This window comes from Notolepis coatsorum, assembly GCF_963971535.1.
Source record: "Notolepis coatsorum genome assembly, chromosome: 7".
NCBI lineage: Eukaryota > Metazoa > Chordata > Actinopteri > Aulopiformes > Paralepididae > Notolepis > Notolepis coatsorum.
This window is the reverse complement of record NC_140171.1, coordinates 46756735-46778135: the sequence shown is the minus strand read 5'-3', so window position 1 is coordinate 46778135 and position 21401 is coordinate 46756735. Positions and strand designations below refer to the sequence as shown.

At 45.3% G+C, this 21401-nt stretch overlaps 1 protein-coding gene across 1 annotated transcript in view; it reads left to right on the top strand.

The window, feature by feature from the left end:
- plppr2b (phospholipid phosphatase related 2b) overlaps positions 1-14108 on the top strand; it is a 218146-nt gene extending 204038 nt beyond the window's left edge. Inside the window, exons 7-8 of the mRNA XM_084318674.1 lie at positions 13363-13490; positions 13982-14108. Of these exons, the coding sequence (XP_084174800.1) occupies positions 13363-13490; positions 13982-14090 (237 nt within the window). The 3' untranslated portion in view covers positions 14091-14108. The remainder of the gene's footprint in view (positions 1-13362; positions 13491-13981) is intronic.
- Positions 14109-21401: the final 7293 nt, after the last annotated feature.

Genomic DNA, 21401 nt, shown 5'->3' with positions numbered 1-21401 from the left:
ACTAACAATTAAGTTGGCTAAAATTACATGCAAGCACAGAAACAGAAAAATAAAAAATAAAAAAATACTTTACAGTGTTAAATACAATTTAAGATTATTTTTTTTAAAGTGAATCTACTGCAAATGCAGCAGAGGTTTTGAGGCAGGTTATTCCAAAGAGTTAATGCTCTAAAAATAAAATATCTCCTTAAAGCGTTGGTTTTTGGACCTGGCAAATCAAGCTGCCCACTACTGGAATCTCTAGTGTAATGCTCATGCACAGTATTACTAAAAACAATCTGTTTATGTATAAAACAGGAGATGTACTGCTCATGACCAACTTGAACAGCACAAGTATATTAAAAGACAATCTATTTTCAACGTTAAGCCAAGAGAGGCGGGCATGCATAGTGCTCACATTAGACCTTAGTGAGCAGCCTAGTACCAACTGTGCTGCCCTGTTCTGGACCACCTGGAGCTTCCTGAGGTCACCACTGGCTGCAGATGACCACATCGCAGAGCAATAGTCAAGATGATATAAAACTAAACTTTGCACTATCTGACATAAAAGGGGATGAGCAACAAAAGAAGTACATTCCCTGGAAATACCAATTGCTCTTCCCATTTTCAAAACAATATAATTAATATGCTGAGACCAAGACAGAGTGCAATCCAGCATCACTCCAAGGAGTTTAGTACTTTCAACTTGTTGAACTGCCGAATTACACACGTTTAAATGAAGCTTTGGAGGGTGTAGACTACCACATACTGCTCTACTGTCAGTCTCGGGAGGGTATAGACTACCACATACTGCTCTACTGTAAGTCTGGGGAGGGTGTAGACTACCACATGCTGCTCTACTGTCAGTCTGGGGAGGGTGTAGACTACCACATGCTGCTCTACTGTCAGTCTGGGGAGGGTGTAGACTACCACACGCTGCCCTACTGTCGGTCTGGGGAGGGTGTAGACTACCACATACTGCTCTACTGTAAGTCTGGGGAGGGTGTAGACTACCACATGCTGCTCTACTGTCAGTCTGGGGAGGGTGTAGACTACTACATACTGCTCTACTGTCAGTATGGGGAGGGTGTAGACTACCACACGCTGCCCTACTGTCAGTCTGGGGAGGGTGTAGACTACCACATGCTGCTCTACTGTCAGTCTGGGGAGGGTGTAGACTACCACACGCTGCCCTACTGTCAGTCTGGGGAGGGTGTAGACTACCACATACTGCTCTACTGTCTGTCTGGGGAGGGTGTAGACTACCACACGCTGCCCTACTGTCGGTCTGGGGAGGGTGTAGTCTACCACATACTGCTCTACTGTAAGTCTGGGGAGGGTGTAGACTACCACATGCTGCTCTACTGTAAGTATGGGGAGGGTGTAGACTACCACATACTGATCTACTGTAAGTCTGGGGAGGGTGTAGACTACCACATGCTGCTCTACTGTCAGTCTGGGGAGGGTGTATACTACCACATGCTGCTCTACTGTAAGTCTGGGGAGGGTGTAGACGACCACATACTGCTCTACTGTCAGTCTGGGGAGCATCTATGCCTTCTACAACGCTGTTCGGTTTCCGGGTTCCTCTGATTGGCCACTAAGCCAATAAAAAAGGCGAAGCAGCGCCTCTACCACCTGAGACAGTTAAGGAAGTTCTGGGAAGATACTCCAGTCCTTCTACTCCGGAGCTGTAGAGAGCATCTTGACTGGAAACATCACTGCCTGGTATGGAAAAAAAAGATGGCGCCGCTATGCCCGGTCGCCTGTCTGTTCGCTCCGTCGAGATTGTGCTTACTTTTGTTAATATTTATAGTTTTAAGAGTTTTGTCTGTACCAACAGTAGGTGCATTTAATGTGTATGACCGTCAGTCACTTATAGACATCGGATTACGGGAAACTTACCGATTGGATTACTCCGATCAGCTTTCCGAACCGCAGCAATGGCCTTTGGAGATTCTCAGAACAACGGGACCAGATCCTGACCCCAGGAACAAAGGAATCACCAGGCGGCGAGGGAAGAGAGCTGGGATCCGTAACAGGCTGAGATCCAGACGACACCGAACGCCACTACCCAGTATATTGCTAGCCAATGTACAATCAATTGACAATAAACTGGATGACATCCGAGCAAGGATTCAATACCAAAGAGATGTTAGAGACTGTAACGTTCTCTGCTTCACCGAGACGTGGTTGACGCCGGACGTCCCAGACCACGCCATACAACCGGCCGACCACTTCTTCATCCACCGCAAGGACAGATCAGCATTGTCCGGCAAACAACGTGGAGGAGGTATTGCCTTCATGTTTAACAACAATTGGAGCGATCCAGCTAACGTGAAGGAATTATCGAACCACTGCTGCCCAGACCTGGAATATATAACCATCAAGTGTCGCCCTTTCTTCCTCCCGAGGGAGTTAACGGCGATCATCCTTGTAGGAGTGTATATTCCACCGCAAGCCAGCAATAGTGCCGCGCTCTCCAGGCTCCACGACGAGGTAAACAAACTCCAGGCAGCGAACGTTAACGCCGCCATCATAGTGGTGGGTGATTTCAATAGCGCCAATCTGAGAAAGGTATTACCTGACTTCTATCAGCATGTGACTTGTAACACCAGAGGCGGTAACATCCTAGATCACTGTTACACGCAATTTAAGGGTGGATACAAGGCTCATTCTGCTAGTGGCTTTGGTAAGTCAGATCACGCGTCCATTTTCCTTTGACCAAAGTACAAACAGAGAATCAAAAGCACTCCCGTAGTCTCGCGAGAGGTGCAGAAATGGGATTTGACGTCAGAGGAAACGCTCCAGGCTGCGTTTGACTGCACAGACTGGAGCGTGTTCCGCGACACAGATAACATTCATGTCTACACGGAGACAGTGCTGGACTATGTTCGTACTATGGTGGAAGAAACAATCCCCACTACCAAAATGAGAGTTTACCCAAATCAAAAACCCTGGGTAGACAAATCCGTCCGTGAAGCTCTGAGAGCGCGCACCAAAGCATACAACGACGGCCTAGTGGCAGGCAACATGAATGACCACAAGGTGGCGCGATACAACGTAAGGAGGACAGTGACAGAGGCCAAACGGCGCTACAAGGATAAAATTGAACTCCAGTTTGAACAGGCTGACTCTAGAGCTATGTGGCAGGGGCTCAAAACGATGACAGACTACAAAGGCGCCTCCCTCAAACTGAACAGTGACATCTCCTTAGCAAATGACCTCAATACCTTTTATGCGAGGTAGTATAGTATAGTATAACCTGAGACTGTATAAAATAGCAATGTACAGAAAGACACAGTGCCTCATCCGTAGCTAACAGTGTATGCACTACCACAGGACCTAGCATGTCCTCCATGCTCTGTAAATAACAAATACAAATTTACAAACAAATTTGTAAATGTACAAATACCGATATGCCCTACTATGTTACTGTTTATTGCACAATGTTGTTTTATTGGATTCTATTATATGTTGTTACTACTGTATTGCACATCGTTGCGGGCAAGACCACCCGCATTTCATTGTATACTTGTATGCCGTGACAAATAAAACTCTTGACTTGACTTGACTAAGCCCACGTGACCCTACGCTAGCACGCCCCCCTTATCGCCGCCAGTTATCGCTTATGCCCGCGCATGAGCCACGACAAGCCCCTTCAATGACAGAGCTCTCATATTTGCGAATGCATAAACTATATCTTAAATTATGGCTATGTGTCTATGCGAAGCCAGGTTGCCACCCACACTATAGTAATCTATACTATTTGTATTATTCTGCTTCTTTATTCCACCGATTTTGCAAACACTACTCGTGCCAGAGCGTTCGCGCCCCATACACGTGAAAGGTATCACAACGACCGGCTTGCCTATGGCAACAGCGCTATTCAAACTCGGAATGTTTCACCGCACCGTTTGGCTACGAATCGACTTTAAACAGGAACATTTCGGACCCATTGGAAATGCATTGCAAGTTAGAGTGCGGGAGCTGAAATAAAAAAAAATCCACTACCTTGGGTAAATTGCGAGAGTGGTCTAAATTTTGGACGTAGAAAAAAAAAAACACATCAAAACGATGACACGGCTGTCTGTTCGCTCACAAAATAAAAATAAATGGAATTGGACATTTCTATCTCAACTGATGACCATTTGTTTGAAGGTTCTCCTCCCCATAGACACCAATGTATTCCCACTCTAGAAATACGATGATTTTTGAGCTTTTTTCCCCTTCTGTTCCGATCGCCACCAGGGCGCCTGTTACTGTTCCGCAACTATAAGTTACTTCCGGGGTAGGCCTGATTGGCCCCGACAGGCATGTGACGCGCAACTTTCTCTGCTGCGCGGCACGCTCCGCGGAGCGGAGCGGCAGAGCTTGCGGAATTATGTAACCGCCCTAATCCGCCATGATTTTCATTCGGCGCTTCAGCTCACCTGGCAGAGCAGCGGTCCTGCGGTCCTGCGGTCCGTTGTTGACGAGTTCGAATCCCATAATATTTTTTTTTTTAATGTGATTTTTTTTTTAACGTGTATTCTTTCGCCGGTTAAGGTTAGGCATGGTTAAGGTTAAGGTTAAGGTTAGGCATTGTTTCGGAGTTGGTTAAGGTTAGAACGGTTAAGTTTAGGCGCTGTTAAGGAGCTGGTTAAGGTTAGAGTTTGTCTTAGAGAATGGCAATATTCTTTTTATGGTTAAGGTTAGGCATGGTTAAGGTTAAGGTTAGGCATTGTTTCGGAGTTGGTTAAGGTTAGAACGGTTAAGTTTAGGCGCTGTTAAGGAGCTGGTTAAGGTTAGAGTTCGTCTTAGAGAATGGCAATAGACAGCCTATTTCCGCGCGACAGCTCTCAGCAGCCTTGTTGCGCGTCCTGAGGCTGCCGCGTCACGTGCCTGTCGGGTCCAATCAGGCCTACCCCGGAAGTAACTTATAGTTGCAAAAACCGGTACAGGCCACCAGGGCCACAATTGTCGACGGAATGCCACAATATCGCACACGACCCTTCGCCTACTCCTTGTGTGCTCATGTGCGAGTCACAACGCTTTATCTCTTATCGTTTGCTTTTAATCATCGTGACAATGCAGTCATGCATCTGCCCCCATAGACATGCATTGTATGGAAAGTGCAAGTCATTCGTGCCTAATTAGGTAACAGGTGTGTGGCTCATGGCCCATGGCTACAGCTGACCTGCCAATGACCTCTCATCTATCTAGGTCGTCCTCGGACGGGCCCTCCATCGGTGCTTCCAGTCATCCCGATCCTCCATGCATCTGGCTAGCTCGCCGGTGCTTTCTGTTCCCACATCTCTCCTGAGTACGTCCACATAGGTTAACGTGGGACGTCCTCGTGATCGATGCCCGTGTGTTGGTTCCCACAGTACAAGTTTGCTGGTTGGCATCTCATGGTGTCTCTGGCAGTGACCTGCCAGCCTCATTCTCCTGACTGCCACTTTATCGCTCACCTTTAGCACCCCCCCATACAAGTTTGCATTAGTGACATGCTCATCCCTGTTGATGTTGAGCACCACACGCATCATTCTGGTGTAGCACCCATCCAAGGACTTCTGCAGGGTGGGCTTCAAGGTCCAGCATTCACTGCCATACAAAAGGACAGACTCAACTGTTGCATGAAAGAAGTTGAGCTTGATTTGACGGGGGAGGTTGGATTTCCACACACTGGTCATGCCGTTCAGAGCCCTCCACGCAAGTGCCTTCCTCACTTTAAGGTCTTGCTCGGACGAGTTGACCCACGAGCCCAGGTACTTGAAATCACTGACTTCCTTTAGAGCAGAGCCTCCTGTTGTCCTTAGAGGTGGATGATCCGGGAGGATGTTATACATTATGACCTCGGTTTTCTTGGCATTTAGCCTAAGGCCAACCTTGGCGCACTCCGTCTCCACTCTGCACAGGAGTTCCTGTGCCTGCTCCACCTGGTCAGAGAGCAGGCTGATGTCGTCCGCGTAGTCAAGGTCTGTTAGGACTATGGCGGGGTGTCGTCTCGATCTCCTTGGGGTTATTGTGAGACCAAGTTCCTGCTCCCGTCCATTGATGGCCTTCCTGAGCGCATAGTCGAGGACTATGACGAAAAGGAAGGGGGCAAGGGTGTCCCCTTGCATCACTCCAGCCAGGATGTCAAATCCTTCTCTGTTGCCGTCTGGGGTTACCACCTTGGCCCTTGTACCGTGTGCATGGTCCCTATGGCCCGGAGTAGATTGGGAGGGACTCCGTAGGCCTTGAGTATCCTCATCATCACGGCTCTGTGTATCGAGTCAAAAGCCTTTTTGAAGTCGATAAAGCACAGTACCGCTGTCAGGTTGTTCTTCTTAACCTCCTCGATGATTCTTCTCAAGGCCAAGATCTGGGCCACAGTGGTCCTCTTCTCTCGGAAACCATTTTGGTTCTCCCTGAGGTGGGGGTCGATGGCTTTCCTTATCCGGTTTAGTATCATGCGATTGTACATCTTTGCAATGACACATGTCAGACTTGTGCCACGGTAGTTGTCTGGCTTCGAGAGATCTCCGGACTTAGGCACTGGGATGATGTTAGAAAGAGACCACATATCAGGCTGGTTGTTTTTCATCAGGGCATGGTTGCAGAACTCCAGGATGATGTTGTCAAGGTCACAGTTCTTATAGACCTCTGGGGGAATGCCGTCCGGCCCAGAACTTTTCCCCTGCTTCAGTGTGGATTTCACTTTGGTAAACTCCCTGGCTGTGAAGGGACCATCGTCAATAGTGAGATTCGTGAGGACGGCAGGTATCGTCTCCTCATCTTCATCCACTGTCGAGTGTGTTCCCAGTAGATTTCGGAAGTGAGTGAACCAGGAGGTCACCCTCTCCTCTGGGCTGTTGCCTTCTACCTGTCCCTGCTTCGACCTTTTCATCCCACTCATCTCATTGATGACCCTCCATGCCTCCCCATACTGCTGTTCACCATGCGCTGCCTCCACTCTCTGCACCTTCTGCATCAACTACTCCCCCCTTATCTTGTCGTAGGTATCGAACAAAAGCTGTTTGGCCTTTTTCAGTACCTTGCGATTCTCTGCAGTCTGCTCATGCCCGTAGCCTCGTCGTGCCTCCTCCACGCCCTCACGTGCCACCATGACTTCTGGGTGTTTGGACCTCCGGAAGAACACCATTCCTCTCCACCACTGGAACACACATCCTGGCCGCCTCTTCATTCGCAGCAACGAACCGCCTGTATTTGGTATTAGGCTCCTCCCCCTCACCTAGCAGCTGAAAGCGATTCCTCACTTCCACTGCGTACCTAGTTTGAAGGCCAGGGTTGACTGAGAACGCCTTCCAGTCATACCGCGTCTTCAGGCTTGGTTTGGGGACCCTGAGGCTCAGTCGCACCCTCATGGAGACCACTCGATGATCAGAGCCCACAGAGTTGAACGTGCTGTAAGGTTCAGCATTCAGGATGGAGTTCCTCCACCTTCGTCTTACGAGTATGTAGTCCAGTTGACGTTGCATACCGGTAGCCCGATCCTGGAAGGTCCATCTCTTGCCCCTTCTTTTCTGGAACATGGTGTTCGCAGCTAGTAGCTCGTGTTCCATCAGTAGGGCTTAACCCATTAATCGCCCCTCTGTGTAGCAGTACTGAATTGCTTGACAGCGCCCTCTGTCTTGCGGGTTGTGTCATTGTACTCAGTAGGGATGTCCTCGATGTAGTCGATGTTGACCACTCCCCCGATCCTTAGACCACGCCCCCTTAGGCCACACCCCCTCAGTGTATCTCTTGAACCGTTTGTCGTAGAGACTTGCGGGTTGTTCCATTGTACTCGGTAGGGATATCCTCTTTCATTGGTCGATGTTGACCACTCCCTCGATCCTTAGACCACGCCCCCTTAGGCCACACCCCTTAGTGTATCTCTTGAACCGTTTGTCGTAGAGACTTGCGGGTTGTGCCATTGTACTCGGTAGGGATATCCTCTTTCATTGGTTGATGTTGACCACTCCCCCGATCATTAGACCACGCCCCTTAGGCCACACACCCTTAGTGTATCTCTTGAACCGTTTGTCGTAGAGACTTGCGGGTTGTGCCATTGTACTCAGTACAATAGTGTGTGTAATAGTGTGCTAGTGTAATAGTGTGTAATAGTGTGCTAGTGTAATAGTGTGTAATAGTGTAATAGTGTAATAGTGTAATAGTGTGTAATAGTGTAATAGTGTGTAATAGTGTAATAGTGTGTAATAGTGTAATAGTGTAATAGTGTGTAATAGTGTGTAATAGTGTGTAATAGTGTAATAGTGTGTAATAGTGTAATAGTGTGTAATAGTATGTAATAGTGTAATAGTGTAATAGTGTGTAATAGTGTAATAGTGTAATAGTGTGTAATAGTGTAATAGTGTGTAATAGTGTAATAGTGTGTAATAGTGTAATAGTGTGTAATAGTGTAATAGTGTGTAATAGTGTAATAGTGTAATATTGTGTAATAGTGTAATAGTGTGTAATCATGTAATAGTGTGTAATAGTGTAATAGTGTAATAGAGTGTAATAGTGTAATAGTGTGTAATAGTGTGTAATAGTGTAATAGTGTGTAATAGTGTAATAGTGGGTAATAGTGTAGTGTGTAATAGTGTGTAATAGTGTGTAATAGTGTAATAGAGTGTAATAGTGTAATAGTGTGTAATAGTGTGTAATAGAGTGTAATAGAGTGTAATAGTGTAATATTGTGTAATAGTGTAATAGTGTGTAATAGTGTGTAATAGAGTGTAATAGTGTAATAGTGTGTAATAGTGTGTAATAGTGTAATAGTGTGTAATAGAGTGTAATAGTGTGCTATGCGACTTGCGGGTTGTGTCATTGCACTCAGTAGGGATATCCTCTTTCATTGGTCTATGTTGACCACTCCCCCGATCCTTAGGCCGCGCCCCCTTTTTGTATCCTTTGAACCGTTTGTCATAGAGACTCGCAAGAGACCCTCTCCCGTTGACCGGCGGTGCACAGGCGTCACCCACACTTTCACAATTTCCCCTGCGCGGAATTGTCTAGTTTAAGATATAGTTTATGCATTCGCAAATATGAGAGCTCTGTCATTGAAGTGGGTGGTGGCAGCGTAACAGCGTTCACCCCAGTGGCGGCCGGCCGATAGAGGGCGCTAGAGCGCCGCCCTCCCTGGTTAAAAGAAGAAGAAAGAATTATTTGCGTGAGGAGGAAGCAGCCTATTCATCCCCCAGCGCCTAGCCCCCTCCACTCCATTTTCATGGGCGCTCATTTCTGCTCCGCCGTAATTGCGCAACTCACAGGGCAAAATGCAAATACGTATAAATAAATACGTACGTACAACATAGCGCTGTCAAATACGATACCAGAGGGCGCTTGCTCGAGTGCCCGATGTAGTCACTATTGGCTGAGAGTGGCACGTGACATCGCGTCCCCAGACATTGGGCTCTGGGCTCTGGCTCTGCAGATATATGCTATTCGAGGGGCTACTAGGAAATAGTAGTTGTCGGAAATTGATAATAATCACAAGATACTGTACATTCAGACAGTGTTCGATCTAACTAAATAGATTTATATGGACACTTTTATGGAAAGTTCAAGCCTGGAGTCTGGAACACAAAGCTTCTCGAAGGGTAGGCTATACTCTGTCTTAGCTGGTTCGACAACAAACAACAACACGCTATAATGGCTAGCTGGATGCAGTCTGGACAGTGGATATATACATCACCAGTCTGGACAGTGGATATATACATCAACAGTCTGGAACAGTGGACATTTACATCAACAGTCTGGACAGTGGATATACACTTTATCAAGCCCTCCTGAACCGCGTTTCAACTAAACAAAGTGAGTTGCGGTCTCTCGCTCTCTCTCTCTCTCTCTCTCTCTCTCTCTCTCTCTCTCTCTCTCTCTCTCTCTCTCTCTCGCTCGCTCGCTCACTCTCTCTGTTAGAGCGATGCTGTGTTGTTGTTGAACTAACTAATTAATTTCGCCGCGGGTGGGGCATAATCACCCGGACAATGAATGGTCACTTGTTTAAAATGACAAGATATACATATGTGTTTATTATTGGATGGATCAGAGAGAGAGTGGAGTTTCTTTTGGATTTAAAAGAAGTGGATTATGGCTTGTTCAATATCTCGCCCCATTCAACTCTTGTGATGGTAAGTATATGTTTGAATTAATGAATGAATGAATGAATGAATACTTCATTTAACAGATTGCAGAATGGGTACAATACAGTACGGCTCAATACACACAATTGTTAAGGGGATGCAGACCAGAGAAATACGTTTGTCTTGTTTACATCAGGGTCCCCCATTTTCAATTCATATCGATAGTTTAATAGCTAGCCTTGGCTCGTTTAACAATATGCAAAATATGTGTACAGCCCTGTACTCATACTGAAGTTATTCTTGGTATATACTACACATACTACTAGGTCTGATCTTTTGCAGTTCCTTGTGTAACGAATCGATTCCACGTCGCGCTGTGTGTGAGTGAGAGAGAGAGAGAAAAAGAGAGAGAGAGAAGGAGAGATAGAGGGGGATACTAATTAATTTCGCCCCCCCGGAGAAGAATTCACCAGCCACCACTGGTTCACCCTGATGTAAAGTAGCGATTTTTATTGGTTTGTCATGACAAACCAATGACATAATCCAACATATGTGTAAAGAAACAACATATTCCAGTTAACGGTATATTTTTTAAATGATTCGTTACGGTATAAATTAGGTTAACTGGAGTTGCGTATTGCTGGCTCTCATATTTGCGAATGCAACAGCGTTCACCCTGATGTAAACAAAACAAGTCATTGATAAGCGACGGCCATATTAGACACATAGCCATAATTTAAGATATAGTTTATGCATTCGCAAATATGAGAGCTCTGTCATTGAAGGGGCTTGTCGCGGCTCATGCGCATGTGCGGGCGTAAGCGATAACTGGCGGCGATAAGGGGGGCGTGCTAGCGTAGGGTCACGTGGGCTTAGTGGCCAATCAGAGGAACCCGGAAACCCAACAGCGTTGTAGAAGGCATATACACGTCTGGGGAGGGTGTAGACTACCACATGCTGCTCTACTGTCAGTCTGGGGAGGGTGTAGACTACCACATGCTGCTCTACTGTCAGTCTGGGGAGGGTGTAGACTACCACATGCTGCTCTACTGTCAGTCTGGGGAGGGTATAGACTACCACATACTGCTCTACTGTAAGTCTGGGGAGGGTGTGGACTACCACATGCTGCTCTACTGTCAGTCTGGGGAGGGTGTAGACTACCACATGCTGCTCTACTGTCAGTCTGGGGAGGCTGTAGACTACCACATGCTGCTCTATTGTCAGTCTGGGGAGGGTGTAGACTACCACATGCTGCTCTACTATCAGTCTGGGGAGGGTGTAGACTACCACATACTGCTCTACTGTAAGTCTGGGGAGGGTGTAGACTATCATATGCTGCCCTACTGTTGGTCTGGAAAGGGTGTAGACTACCACATACTGCTCTACTGTAAATCTGGGGAGGGTATAGACTACCACATACTGCTCTACTTTAAGTCTGGGGAGGGTGTAGACTACCACATACTGCTCTACTGTAAGTCTGGGGAGGGTGTAGACTACCACATACTGCTCTACTGTAAATCTGGGGAGGGTATAGACTACCACATACTGCTCTACTGTAAGTCTGGGGAGGGTGTAGACTACCACCACATACTGCTCTACTGTCAGTCTGGGGAGGGTGTAGACTATCATATGCTGCCCTACTGTCGGTCTGGGGAGGGTATAGACTACCACATACTGCTCTACTGTCTGTCTGGAAAGGGTATAGACCACCACATACTGCTCTACTGTCAGTCTGGGGAGGGTGTAGACTACCACACACCTCCTCCAATACATCAGCTGTTTCACCTGACAGTGAGGACTTTCACTGGGAGTGAGTAACACACATGGAGGTTCACACTATCTCCCCCAGATCCTGTCCCTACTAACAGGCAACCCTCAGCTTCCCACCCGTGAACACTGTGTTCGTAGGGGTGACTGACCAAAGCCCCTACTGGAAATTGAACCCAGTCTCTGTTGTGGTACCCAGCCGCTCCAAGTGCTTAGACCTCTACACTACCCAGCCGCTCCAAGTGCTTAGACCTCTACACTACCCAGCCGCTCCAAGTGCTTAGATCTCTACACTACCCAGCCGCTCCAAGTGCTTAGACCTCTACACTACCCAGCCACTCCAAGTGCTTAGACCTCTACACTACCCAGCCGCTCCAAGTGCTTAGACCTCTACACTACCCAGCCACACTAAGTACTTAGACCTCTACACTACCCAGCCGCTCCAAGTGCTTAGACCTCTACACTACCCAGCCGCTCCAAGTGCTTAGACCTCTACACTACCCAGCCGCTCCAAGTACTTAGACCTCTACACTACCCAGCCGCTCCAAGTGCTTAGACCTCTACATTACCCAGCCACTCCAAGTGCTTAGACCTCTACACTACCCAGCCACACCTATAGCTTAGACCTCTACACTACCCAGCCGCTCCAAGTGCTTAGACCTCTACACTACCCAGCCGCTCCAAGTGCTTAGACCTCTACACTACCCAGCCACACTAAGTACTTAGACCACTACACTACCCAGCCGCTCCAAGTGCTTAGACCTCTATACTACCCAGCTGCTCCAAGTGCTTAGACCTCTATACTACCCAGCCGCTTCAAGTGCTTAGACCTCTATACTACCCAGCCGCTCCAAGTGCTTAGACCTCTATACTACCCAGCCACACTAAGTACTTAGACCTCTACACTACCCAGCCGCACTAAGTGCTTAGACCTCTACACTACCCAGCCAGACTAAGTGCTTAGACCTCTACACTACCCAGCCGCTCCAAGTGCTTAGACCTCTACACTACCCAGCCACTCCAAGTGCTTAGACCTCTATACTACCCAGCCGCTCCAAGTGCTTAGACCTCTACACTACCCAGCCACTCCAAGTGCTTAGACCTCTACACTACCCAGCCGCTCCAAGTGCTTAGACCTCTATACTACCCAGCCGCAACAAGTACTTAGACCTCTACACTACCCAGCCACACCAAGTGCATGTCAACCAGTGGTTTGATAAGCATTTTATTATCCAGGGATCCCATTTTAATTGACCTCACATGGGATTAAAGGGAATCCTCAGCAAACAGGATCAGAGAGCCTCGGTCCCGCAGGTCCGGCCCCCTTTTTCAGACAAACTTCATGTTGTAACTTCTACCATATCAACAAAGTATATCCAGTAAGGTAAAGGTTAAGTGTTTTAGGTGAAACACACACACACACACACACACACACACACACACACACACACACACACACACACACACACACACACACACACACTACAGAAGCCTATATCACTGTGATCTGATGGGTAACCCCTCCACTCCACTCTGCCCCGCTCTCTGTCTTCCCCATTAGGTGACATGCGTGATCAATAATTTCCAGCCGACCCAGCTCGCTATGCCCCCTGTTGCTCCCCAGCGCCCGGAGCCCAGCGTGGGTCTGCCTCTGGTCAGCCTGCCTCGCATGGAGAGTCCACTCGAAAAGTTAAGTGGGCTCCAGGTAAGGGGTGGGGGAGGTTGTGTACAGGGAGACCAGTTGAAAGAGGAAGGCTCCTCTTGCCAAGCCACTATTGGAAATACCATTTGTTATCAATAATTTAAATAAAACCCATCTAATCCTCTCTGACATTTTTATGTCTCTTTTATGTTTCCACCTGTGACCTATTTTCATATCTGTTTATAGTTTCCTTTACTTACCTCTCCAGCTGTCTGAGACAACACTTTGATTCACTGACTCCATTCCTGTCTTATCCCTCTCTCTCTCTCTCTCTCTCCTCTCTCTCTCTCTCTCTCTCTCTCTCTCTCTCTCGCTCTCTCTCTCTCTCTCTCTCTCTTTCCCTCTCTCTCTCTCTCTTCTCTCTCTCTCTCTCTCTCTCTCTCTCTCTCTCTCTCCTCTCTCTCTCTCTCTCTCTCTCTCTCTCTCTCTCTCTCTCTCTCTCTCTCTCTCTCTCTCTCTCTCTCTCCCCCCCCCTCAGGCTCCAGGGCTACCATACTCTGAGATCACATGACCATCAGCCAATCCCGTCCCCCACCCCTCCCGATGTGCTCCTCCCCTCGCGACGCTGCCTCACCAGCGCAGTCTAGACCTGCCCTCTGAACGCCCCGCCCCTGCCCTGCCCACCCCGAAGGACGGCCTTCTCCGACGAGCCAAATCCACCCAGGTTTGAATCGACCGATCGTAGGCCTAGGAACAGCATCGGTTCCATGGATACGCTCCCGTTCAACCGGTTCTGCTCAGGTTCTTGTGTTCTTCTGGACCCAGAGAGCTGGAGCCCCGTCCTGCCCCCCCCCCTCCCCCCTGTCTGTCAACGTTGGTCTCTGTTTTACTAGGTTTACCCAACATGACCCAGCGAAAAGACTCACCAAAGCCGAAACTTGGAGAGCTGTTGAAGCAATACTTCCTGTCTTTTTCACAAAGGGTTGATCCTGCGACAAAAATAAACTGATGAGTGATGATGATGACTGAATGAAAACAGTAACAACCCTCAGTGAAGCAGAAGGGTTGAAAAGCCCCAAATGGTTGATATTCCTCAAAGAACCAGTTTGTACTACTCAGGAAAATGCTAAACAAGGATTATTAAAATCAGCAAAGACTTCAATGTGATCAAAGAGGAAAGAACCTTTGCTGCTGATGAATTGGAAGCCGTTGTGTTTTTCTTTTTCTTTTCTGAAGAGGGAGAAAAGCAAATACAAACTCAAAACAACCCAAGACATTGTGATCAAAGAGGAAAACAGTTTTGTAAATGATGGCACAGCTGAACCATTTTTGTGTAGTATAGTATCTGTTTCAGGTGTAGTTATATGAGGTGGATCTTCTATATGAAGAGGGTATACGGGGTTTTATACACACCAGTGGCGTGCTTGTGATATACAGTATTTGTTTTCAGGCATCATTTGATTAAGCAAGATCATTGCAGTTCCCTGGTCTGGACCACAGACCAACTCATACTGTGCGTGTGCGTGTGTGTGTATTTGGTCAGCTGCTTATCCCTAAATTGAATTGTGCTGGATTCTATTCTATCCCTATGTCCAGTGCCAGTTTAGCTGGTTTTCATTTACACAAACCTCCACTTCCTCTTCTTTGCCTCCTCACATTTCTCTTTTCTTTTATTCTGATTTTCCCTCGACAGTGGCCAGTGACCAGCTGCTCTATACCCTCCTGGATTTATGTCCTTTGGTCCCGATGGCCAATCCCACAATGCAATTGCACCCCTTGTTTTTATGATGTGAAGAGAGTGGATCCTGATGGCCAATGGAGACCGACGTTGCCACATGGAGGCCATCTTGCCATAGGCAGCACGCCCACTCATAACACGAATGTCTATGGTGCATGTACTATTGAAATAACCATAGCTTGCTCAATTTTCAAACGGTTTGGTTTGTTATAAACGTCAGAGATGTAGTTATCATACTGCATACTTATAATGGACTTTCATATGAAAATAATTTCAACATGTCCAAGCATCCTGAATCATAGCCACGTTAATAACGTTTGTAATAAACCAAACCGTTTGTAAATCGGTTGGAAATTGAGCAAGCTATGGTTATTTCAATAGTACATGCACCATAGACATTCATGTTATGAGTGGGCGTGCTGCCTGTGACAAGATGGCCGCCGGTGAAATACGCTCCACCTTGCACCATCTAGTTATATATATATATATATATATATATATATATATATATATATCTATGGGGGTAGACGCTTTGACTCCTTTGCATTGTGGGTCCTGTCCTTGGGCCTAATTTATAAAACATTGATTAACCCTTTCACTGCCACACTACCAAAGGGTTAACCCTTTCACTGCAACAATACAGAAGGTTAACCATTTCACTGTCACACGACAAAGGGTTAACCCTTTCACAACCACACTACAGAATGTTAACACTTTCACTACCACACTACAGCCGGTTAACCATCTATAGTGTGGTAGTGAAAGGTTAACCTTCTGTAGTTGCGGATGTCCGCAAGTTCAAAAAGGTACGCATAACGCTATTCCAATTTATAACGAGGTGAGCACATATCCCACACCAGTTCCCCAGTATAAATCTCGATCAACTTGAAACTTTGTGTATGTGAGCATGCATCTTGTCCCACCCTATTAACACTTTCAGTGCCAAACACTTGATAATACGTTTTATCAGCCCAATGCCTGAATGCCCACCACGACAATTAGCGTTTTATTTTTTTATTAGCGATCTGAATTCATATTTCATCAACCGAGTCTCCCGTTGGTATGCAGCCCCTGTAGGAGCTCAGATGTGAAAAAACCGCCCCCTATCATCTCCCAGATGGTAATGCACCCTTTTGGAATGGACTCAATGAAAATGGATGAGAAAAGAAAAATCCGGAATCCACATTTTACTTCTCAGGCATGTAACCCGAGCCGATCGGATTCATTGTGGAGCCTCAGAACAGCGTGGAATACATAATACAGTATGTAGCGTTGGATCAATAAAAGCGATCGATTTTTGGAATGGCGATCAGGAATTGGAATGATCTTATTGGAGAACATCTGATCTGAGGTAAGGAATCTATTTTACAAGTCTTGGGATAATCAGAGTTGTATTCGCTGAGATCTCAGCGTTCGCCCTATGTGTGTGTGTGTGTGTGGGCGATCACTTTGAGTAAATCAGAGAATCGATTTTTCAGATCGCCTATATAGCGTGCATACGTACACATATACTATCGATAATCTAGCGTTTATTTGAAAACTATTCATAAATAGGCCGAAAAATGACATGTATTCTAGAATATTCCAGTAAAGGGCGATTATCATGGAATATTTATATTTTCCTTGAAAACGAGGGCTTTTCAAAATGCTATAAAACGAAAATTAACCAATAAAAAAACAATCCGCTTCGACAATGTTGACTGGAAAACGAGTCATTGATAAGCGACGGGCAGATTAGACACATAGCCATAATTTAAAACATAGATTAGGTGTTATTAACGCTAACATTGAAGTGGATGGTGGGCATTCAAGCGGTAAATCAAGATTAAGCTTGGGCTCTGAAAGTGTTAATGCCCATGAAAGCCTATAAATGGCCAGTGAAACCCCCAATTCACGGAAATCGATACAGACCGAATAGAGAAAATGACGTCAAACATTGCAAAGAAGTCAAAATAAATGTCACAGATTGTTTAACTCATTCCCCGCCAACAACGAGTATACTCGTTATTTGATTGTTTTTCCTTTTTTTCGATATTCTTATTCATTATTCATCCAGGGACCTTGGTGTTACCATAGGGAATCAGTCTGAGATCGCCAAAGTGCAATACCGGCCGCATCCAGCTAGACGGCGGTATCGAGCACCCTTTGAAACCTTGTATCTTGGCCTGTGCAACGGTCAAATGTCACCGGGCTCACTTTTCTTTGTCGGGCGAATGGAGCGGTTATAACGATCGGATTGAGAAGCGTTAAATGCTCCCGATGCATGATGTGTGGTGGATTATGTTGGCGACATGATCGACACCAATACTGGGAGTTGCGATCAGATAATTGGAATATTCTTTTTGGGGTACATCCTAGTGAAGGTAAGGGCTATATGATGTCAATCCTACGTTGATCCAACCATGTCTTTTCCCCCCGATCGCAACATGTCTGTGTAACGTTACTCTACAACGTATGCCGTTGGTGACGATCAAAGCATCAAAAAAAGCATCAGCCTTTCAGGAATTACCCCAGACCACGCTATAACTATACTTATATTCACCACGGTATAACACAGGAACGTATGGATGGAAAAATTCATTATTTTTCACATATTGAACGATAGATAGGTGATGTCAAATGGGCCATAGTATTGTATCCATAGCTATAATATAGAATATAGTTATAGCTCTACAAACAAGGTGACACACTCCTATCTATTTTTATCCCGCGATCGAAGCCTGTCTGTGTGGAATGTGTGTGTGCTGTGTCCCGTTGGTCATCATCACGGCACGGATGGGCGCCCCGCTCTAAACCACATTTCATGATTGCATGAGGAAGGATAATACCGATAATCTAGCATTGATTTCAGGATGATTCGATAATCAGGCGAAAAATGACAATGTGATGAATGGATGTCACTAAAGGGCTGTTCCTGGGATTACTCAGAATCACCCAAACTATACTCATAGTCACCACGGTATAAAACGGAAATGTACGGATGGATCTGTTTTTTGCATGTTGACTGGAAGAAACTCACTGACAATCGACAACGTTATTAGATCCATAGCTATAATATTTAATATAGTTTTCAGCACTGCAAACACGGCATTCTCCTCATTGAACAAAGCGCTGGCACACAACGGCCCAATGCCCATAGCGCCCTCTGGCGTTCAATGTGTTAAAGGTGCTGTAAGTGTTATTGTTTTGTTTGTTAAGATAAGTGGTCTACATGTTAAAATAATAGCTCTACACTCTGACAGCCATCACTGATGTAGAGTGTTTGGTCAGTAACATGGGTCTTCCAGTCCCTCCGCTCTGCAGTAAACAGATATATTTTCTGCTATCCCAATCCCACTTTATTCAATCCGGAGAGAGAACTCCACACTGAAAAAATTGGAAAAATATTGTGCAGTAAGCAAATATGGCTTGGAAAGCTTTCTTGAAATAAGTTTAAAAAAAGATCTAGGGTTCTCTCTCCTGATTGGATGAAGTGGGAAGGGATACCAGAAAAGAAAAGAGTCTGTTTACTGCAAAGCTGAGGGACTGGGAGACTTATGTTACTGACCAAACACTCTGTATCAGTGATGGCTGTCAGAATGTAGTGCCACTTAACAATTGTTTTAACAAAAGAATACCATTTACAGCACCTTTAACACTTTGAGCGCCACGCCGGGTTTTCCTTTTTACCCACTGAATGCCACCATCGGCGCCAATGTTAACGTTAATATCGCCTAATCTATGTTTTAAATTATGGCTATGTGTCTAATCTGCCCATCGCATTATCAAAGACTATTTTCCAGTCAGTGCTGTCAAGGCAGATTGTTTTTTTTAGCATTTAGAAAAGCCCCCGTTTTGAAATAAAAAACAGCCCATTCTGGGGCATTCTATGAAAATCGTCTTTTACTGGAATATTCCACAACGTTGATATTCGTCGGCCTTTTTATGAATCGTTTTCAAATAAACGCTAGATGATCAATATTATACGTGCACGCAAGCACATTCGGGCCGCGCACGGATAATCGCCGCGTTGATTTCCTCTTGGACTTTTACAGTGAAACCGAAAGAGGACATTTCACAAAACAGCTTATAACTTTATCAAACTTACTCTGATTATCCTAACACTGATAACATAGAGTCCTTACCTGACATCAGATGGTATCCAACTGGTATATTCCAATTCCTGATCACCATTCGAAAAAATACAGTAGAACTCCATGATCCGCGGGGCTCAGAGGATCCAGAATGAACTCTGATAACCCCGGCTGCATCAGTGGACTGGAAAATGTGGAGTACCGGATTTTTTCCCCCATTCATTTTCATTGAGTCCATTCCAAAATCCCTTATGTCATCTGGGAGACGACAGGGGGCGCTTTTTTCCACAATGATCGCCGGCGCCGCTCGGCTATACTCGGGTAGGCTCGGGTGATGCAATATGATTTCAGATCGCTAAAAAAAAAGAAATCTCAGAGAAATCTCGTGAGTGGCTTTCAACCACCTATTAATAAACCCGAGTATTCTCGTGTGTGGCACGGAAAGTGTTAATAATGTAAATTTCTATGAATTTGGATTCCTGCATCAAACATAAAGTAATTTGAAGTTTGAAGTTGAAGTTGAACATCAGGCGGTTCTCTTTCGACAACAAAGCCATTTATTTTCTGATTCAGACACAAACACCACCACCAACAACAGCCTATTTCTGTGTAGCACAGCTTATGGTGAATCATATTATCCATAAAAAATAAAAGATATATTAGCCTACACATAGCCTAAGTAAGCATGTCATGCACAACAGTCAACACACTTCAGAGATTGCTTTGAGCAATTATGTTGTCACATACGCTGTCCCGTCCACATTATTATTTATGAGAATCACTTTCATAACATGCATTGTTTAGCGATGGCAGATCCAATTGAGTATGATTCCCGACTGGACTGCAACATATTTGAGGGGCTTTGCAATATTGGATATATGTATTGTTCACAATGTTGTCAATTTCAAAACCTAGAAATGTGCGTACGCATATTAGAGCTTGCTTGGAGGCAACATTCTCAATAAAAAAAAATTTAAGAAAAAGGAATCCCGAAGTTTGCTCACGTGTGGCGTACGTATTCTGTATAAATGACGCCCTGCACATGTAGTGCCACAGGTGAGTGTGTGTCACAGAGATATCTGCTTTGTATAGTATACAGGTTTCTTCATACAGTATATACTGTACAGTAGGCCTACATTGTCGATATTCTTTGAATCTTGTGAACAATGTCAAGCTACCTGAAGATTGTTTCATAAGAGCAGTAAGATCTCGAGCAGGAATGTAGCGTGTGGAGAGGATATGTCTTGTGTCTGTTTGACACAACCTGCTTGGGTTCTGCCCTGCTTAAAAAAGAAATACACTGCTGGCAGGTTACATAATAGAAGTAATAGACAATGTTTATATAGAGTAAGGAAGAAATTTCACCTATGGTGTGTGTGTAAGAGTGAATGATCAATGGGTAGCTACATTTATAATGAGCACATTGTTTGGCAGCCTAGCTGTTAATTTGGCAATCTGTTTTCTTAGGTTTAAGCTATCAAAAATAGTTCTGCAATAATGATGCACTCACACTTATGTGTAACTTCAGGCCTTTGAAGGACAACTACCAAGTCTAAACAATGCCTGCCAGAGCAGAACAGGAGACTGAAAACACCATAATTGTCCAAGTAATTATGTTATTTTCATGTTTAAAATGTCTCTGGTTTGTATTGATTTGTCAAAATAAATGCCAATTGCCATACCAAGCTGTTGAATTACTTTTTAATTGAATTACTTCTACACTAGCTCTTTCATAGATGAGCTTTCATTGATATATATATTTGTTTGCTTTATTTATCTTTAGGTGTATGCACCAGTTGAGTTTGGTCCCTTGTTTTAAATCAGAGCCGTTATCTCTCAAGATGCTCTGCTCTTCACTCTTCCATGTGTTCACACTTCTGATCACTGCTTTGTTCTTTTACATGTTGTATTCCATACCGTTTCTTTTGTATCTTGTGTAGGACGACATGTGCTGCTGCTTTCTTGGCCTGGTCACCTTGTGAAAGAGATCCTTGTTCTCAATGGGCTAAATACCTGGTTAAATAAGATTTTAAGAAATTGAAAAGATAAATGAGATTGCAGATCTAAGCAAATGAATAAAGGGAAGATGATTAAACAGAAGGTTTTGTAGATACAGTACTGAATTCTGCCATATTTTTTATAATGTA